Source organism: Apodemus sylvaticus, chromosome 5 (assembly GCF_947179515.1).
Source record: "Apodemus sylvaticus chromosome 5, mApoSyl1.1, whole genome shotgun sequence".
NCBI lineage: Eukaryota > Metazoa > Chordata > Mammalia > Rodentia > Muridae > Apodemus > Apodemus sylvaticus.
Window position 1 is genome coordinate 32,010,373 of NC_067476.1, and position 6,000 is coordinate 32,016,372.

A 6,000-nucleotide genomic window follows, 5' to 3' on the forward strand; every position below is an offset into this window, starting at 1 on the left:
CCTTGTTTTGTTCTTTGAGGCTGAGGTTTCACTATGTAGTTCCAGACTGGCCTCAATTTGATCTTTGCTTCAGTCTCCTGATTGATGGTATCACAGGTATGCACTGCCACTCCTGCACTATTTTTTTAGACAGGGTCTTACTATGTAGCCCTGACTGATCTGGAACTTGGAAATCTATACTGTGCAGAGCAGGCTGACCTCAAAAATCTACCTACCTTTGCCTCCTGAGTGCTGGGATTGAAGGTGTGCACCATCAAATCCTGCATATTTATTGTACATTGTTAAAGAGTTTGATTAAAGTTTTGATCACTGTAGAAGTAGTGTAGTATATAATTAGAATGAGATACAGTATTATCTCAGAATCTGAAAGATGGAGGGTTCTAGTAAAATAAGCTTGGACATACTCGCTTTTGCACCAACTCAGACCTGCAAATCAGGTCTTAATGAAAACTTTTCCTGTACTTCCAGGTTAGACGAGTCTCGTTTGCAGATCCAATATACCAAGCAGGATTGGCAGATGACATTGATAGGCGCTGCTCTGTTGTTAGGTCTCATTCTTCAAATAGCTCTCCCATAATAAAAAGTGTTAAAACTTCACCTACTTCACATTCTAAGGTAAGCTACGGTCTTCAAAATATGCATATGTCTTTATATAAACTTGTATTTGAACATCAAGAAACAGTCTTCTTTGCTTTGGATTTATTGCTTTTTTATGGAGAAGGCTAAGGCCAATCAATCAGCTATATCTCACAGGTAAATTAATAGTTTATCCTATTCCATTTTCATTTCCTGAAATTTTACAAGGGTGATTCTAGTTGTACAGTTTAACTTGTAACATTATAGTTTTCTGGGGTTCTGAGTGTTTTTTTTTCTCTACTTCTATCTAGCATAATACCACTTCAGCCAAAGGATTTCTGTCCCCAGGATCACAGAGCTCTAAATTTAAGAGCTCAAAGAAGTGTTTAGTAAGAAGTGCTTTAGTTTTTATGTAATTTTATACTTTCATGTTCAATCTTGTAACCTCTACTAAATGGCTCCTGACATTTATTTTAAGATTACAGAAATGGCCCAAGAATCCATGCTGTCCCCAACAGAAAGTGTTTACCCAGCTTTGGTGAACTGTGCAGCATCAGTTGACATCATTTTACCTCAGATTACGTCAAACATGTGGTAAGCGGTTATTTAAGCTTATGTTCATGTTCTGAAGAATAGGCGCTTGGGGTGTTTGTTTTTCATCATGATACTATTTTGGGACATAGTATTGCTAGTTTTCCAGTTTGAGGAAGGACTTTAGCTACTAAGGAAGCTGAGGTATGAGGATCACCTTGGCCTGCCTGAGATGTATAGTAATGACGGGAGTAATCTGGGACTAGGGCTGAAGCTCAGTTGGTGGACTGCTTGTTTAGTGTTGATGAGGGTATACATTTCATCCTTGGTACTGCATAAGCCAGAAGTGCTTTGGATTTACTGCTTTTTTATGGAGAAGGCTAAGGCCAATCAGCTGTATCTCACAGGTAAATTAATAGGGCCAGCTCAAGGGCATCCTCTGACACATGGGGAGTTTGAGGTCAGTGTCACACTGGATTGTTGATTTAAACTACTAAGACTTACAGCGTGAAGGGACAAAAAATGAAAGACTTCAATGAGGCTCACCTGTATGAACGCATGCTCATACATAACGTATAGAACATAAGTTCTGTGTACCGAAGAGTTCTTGAATTTGGATCCTTTTCTCCCTCCATACAAACTGGGATGATAGAATTGAATTGCCAGGCAGGGCTCAGGAGGAAATGTCTTAATGGTCAAACTTCTTAGTGTAGAATTACTTGGTATTTATTCCTCTCATATATTTTTATTTCAGAAGTAAAACATGCATGTATCCTGATGTGAATAAAGACGTAGTGTTTGTATATTTTGTGTATGTTTTGTTTCATCCTACTGTAGACCCTCTTAGGAAGAGAAGTATTGTGAAATAAAAGCTATGAAGTTTAGTCTGTAGAATTTGCAAAGCTAAGTGGGTTGTCATGTAGTTTCATGGAGGCAAACCTCATTGAGGGTCTTTTGTTTGTGCTTCAATTTAATCTTGTTTCAGTCTTGTTAGAAATGTAATTTGCATATTTTAAATTTATATGTACATGTTTTACCTGCATGTATGTCTATATACCATGTGAGGCTCGTACCTGGAGAGCAGAAGAAGAAAAATGGGAAACTGAAATAATTTAATTATTAGACTGATAAATCGGGACATAATTCCTCATTAAGAAACTCCTTATTCTCCAGAGAACTGTGTAAGACATGCATGTAGCCGTTAGAAGGAAGTCAGGTTGGAAGGGGTCTAGGATAAGATAGGTTCAAAAAAGCAAACAAAAAGTGCATATAGCAGATAACAGACCTGATCCACAGACAGAAAGCTGGTGTGAAAACAGGTTACATTGCTCCTGCGCCGTGCTTTGATCTCTGTATAAACACAACAGAATACATTGTCGATGGCTGTTATTACAGTGTTAGAAACTAGTGGAGAATTATACTTCATTAGATATTGCTTATCACACTATATGGGCTGTATAGAACCTCTGAGTTTAAGTGGAGAAGTGCTCATAGATTTATCAGTAAAAGTATAATTATGTTTATCCTTCTTTTCAAAAGGGCAAGAGGTCTCGGACAACTTATCAGAGCCAAGAATATAAAAACAATTGGCGATTTGAGTACGCTCACAGCATCTGAAATAAAAACTCTTCCAATTCGTTCTCCAAAGGTGTTTAATGTAAAAAAGGCCCTCAGAGTATATCATGAGCAACAGGTACAGGCTTGCCGTTTGCCTACCGTGTGTCTGCGCACTGTGTGTGTACTCTTGAAATCACTTGGTTTTTGCATTATTTGTGATATATATATATAAAATCTGACAGGTTAATTGTATAAAATCAAACAAAACCCAGGAACTAAGCTACTAATTTTCAATATCACAGGTTGAATTTCTGAAATATTTTCCCTTTTTATGAGTATGTGTGTGTGTGTGTGTGTGTGTGTTTGTGTTTGCTTGCGTTTGCCCATATGTACCATATGCATGCAGCACCCTGTGGAAACCCATCCTTTGAAACTTGACATTACAAGTTCTGTACAGAAGCTAATTATGTGTACATGTGTGCACACACATTCCAGATGATGGGACTAAGTCAGGAAAATTGCTGTTAGTACTAAAGGTAGTATCTTTATCAGAGGCGGTTCATACAGACCCACTGTTTTCAGGTTTTTGTTTGTTTTACTTTTTGAGACAGGGTCTCAGTATATGTCCTTGGCAGTCGAGAAACTCACAGAGGTCCTCCAGACTCTGCCATCTTCGTGTGTTCATAGCTGTGTATGCTATTGTGGCCAGCTTCCTTCCCATTGTATTTTCTTAACTATACTAATGAGCTCTAGGAGTAGCTATGAAATTTTTACATATGTGTTTACATGTATAAGTTAAAATGTTTCATTTTTATATGTAGATTTCTGAATAGCTCTAATAAGATTTAGTTCACAAATAAATGAAATTCATCCATATAGTCTATTGTTAATAACCAATTATATTAGATATATATCAGTCCTATGATTTATTTAATTCCCCAAAATGAAGAAAATCTGAACTCATCATCTGTTACTCTCCATTTGTATTCCCCACCCCTGGGCATCCACTACTTTGTTTTTTTTTCTGTAGGCTTACCTACTCTGGACATTGTTTAATATTGGAATAACACAAAGTCTGGTTGGTGGATATAGGGTTATTGTTAATCCTTTATATCAGAATAGTATAATGTGGATCTACCATATTTTCTTTATCCATCCCTTAACTGATGGACTTAATGGGTTGCTTTTCTCCTTTGGTTTTCATAAGAAATCCTTCTTTTTAAGTTTTTATGTGGCCATATTTTTATTTCATTTGTGCCATTGTATAAGATAGTTGAGTCGTGACAGCTTTGAGCAATTTCCTTGTGCAGTAGTCCATGAACCCTCGATACCTTATAGCTTTATTATGCTTTTGGCCCTTGATTATGCATAGTGTGCAATGTTCTACCAGTGAGGTATCTGTATCTTTGAAAATAAAAGCCACTGATTTCTACTGAAGAGTTACTCCTGAACTTGGGAAATTTTATTAGCCACTGATACTATGTTTTCTAAGAAATTATATTATATAAAATAATACATTTCTAACTCTTTGAGGAAACACTTTGGGCAGAAGTGACACTGGCTGGCCTGGAACGCACTATAGAGCCCAGGCTGTCCTTAGATTTTTTTTTTTTTTAAAGAATGCAGATCCAGCTGTGTTTGTTTCCTGAGTGCTGGGATTGCAAAGTCACTCCACCACACTGCTTCGATACTATATATGTTTAGTTTTAGTAAAAAAAAAAAAAAATTAATAGCATTAATTGAATTGATTATGGATTATGGGGTATTTCATGCCATTCCTGTTAAAAATGTTTTGTTATTTCTATTTGTTACTGTTTTAAATGTATAATCAAGATGAAATCTCGTGGACTTGAAGAGATTCCAATTTTTGACATTTCTGAGAAGGCAGTGAATGGAGTGGAGAGCAAGGCCCTGTCCACGGATGAGGAAAGGCTTGCCGCGGGTATGTTGCCAAGCATGCTAGTCTCATAGAATGTACTTTCTTGGGAAACATAACTTTGTTGATGCTTTCATGTTTTTTAAAAAAGGTTATTTTTAGTATATACACTTCGCTTATATGTATTTGTGTGCTTTAGTTCCTCTGGAACTAATATTAGAGCAGTTGTAATTTGCCATGTGACTGCTTAGAAATGAATCCTGGACCTTTGGAAGGACAGGCCTGTAAGTACTGAGACATTTCTCAGGCCAGTTTGTTACTTTTCATTTGACCACAGCACCATGTCCCCTCCCTCCCTGCCAGTACATGAGGGGAAAACCTATTTAGTTTTAAGTGTGTTGAACTGGTTTTCTCTAATTGTGTCAGTGTTTAGTCCATCAAGGTATAAATAAGGATGTTGACATTTTGTTCAGTTATTTTATGCAGAGTAACAAAGCCATAGTAGATTTTTCTGGCATTGTGTTTTGAGCAAGTGTTCCGTAGCTCATTTCCTCTCATTTTCACTTTGATTGGAGATATAGATCAGTTTTTGAAACTGTGGTATGAATTTAATATATGTATGTGTTTCCCCCCCCCTCTTCTAGATTTGATTGATCCTGTGACTCTAGAGACCCCATTGTCTAAAAACCTTGTAGCACAAATTAGTGCTCTTGCTCTTCAACTGGATTCAGAAGATCTCTACAGTTATTCTGGAAGCCAGCTCTTTGAAATGCATGAAAAACTTGGTACCATGGCAAACTCTATAATAAGAAATCTACAGTCACGCTGGAGATCAACAGCCCAAGAAAATTCTTAGTATTTTAAGAAATGTAAAGTTTTTTTCACCATCAGATTTTATTTTTTGGCTTTTAGAAATATCCACACCATTTAAAGAGGAAACTTTGTAAAGTTGATAAAATCAAATCCTGAAAGGCAATGAATTACTAGGTCAGTTTTATAAGTTCATTAGATCTTCCCTACTGTATTTTCTTGGCCAGTACACATAGTTTTTTAAGAAATTTAAATGTTACTGAAACTTGAAAGCAAAAGAAATATACATACTTTTTTTTTTCATGCTTTAACTCATGCATATTTTGGTATAGCTCATGCAAAGATTTTAATTAAGATAGAAGAAGAAAAGTTTTATTTACACTTTATTGATAGAGATGTTTATACTCTTTCAAAATATTTATATTTGTTGTGCCTGGTGGAACACCTGTACTGAGACGCAAAAGAATGAGAGCATTTCCTGAAGATTACAGCTGTAGAGAATCTTTGAAATACTAAATTTCAATTTGTTGGGTGTTAAAATAATAATGCTTAATTCACTAAGATTCTATTCATTTTGCATTGACAAAAACTTGTGCAGCAGCCTTTGTAAAAATGTGCTCTTATTGAGGTATAGTGTTCACCCTTAAATG

The 6,000-nt window shown here is 36.1% G+C and overlaps 1 protein-coding gene across 5 annotated transcripts in view; it reads left to right on the plus strand.

The window, feature by feature from the left end:
- The window catches only part of Rif1 (replication timing regulatory factor 1), a 47,450-nt gene extending 41,799 nt beyond the window's left edge, over positions 1-5,651 (plus strand). For 4 of the 5 annotated variants that reach the window (XM_052182472.1, XM_052182471.1, XM_052182475.1 and 1 more), the window contains 6 exons: positions 469-615; positions 888-965; positions 1,055-1,170; positions 2,647-2,800; positions 4,498-4,606; positions 5,185-5,651. In XM_052182472.1, the coding sequence (XP_052038432.1) occupies positions 469-615; positions 888-965; positions 1,055-1,170; positions 2,647-2,800; positions 4,498-4,606; positions 5,185-5,396 (816 nt within the window). In that variant the 3' untranslated portion in view covers positions 5,397-5,651. The remainder of the gene's footprint in view (positions 1-468; positions 616-887; positions 966-1,054; positions 1,171-2,646; positions 2,801-4,497; positions 4,607-5,184) is intronic. The other variant, XM_052182474.1, reaches the window with a different exon arrangement.
- The last annotated feature ends 349 nt before the right edge of the window (positions 5,652-6,000 follow it).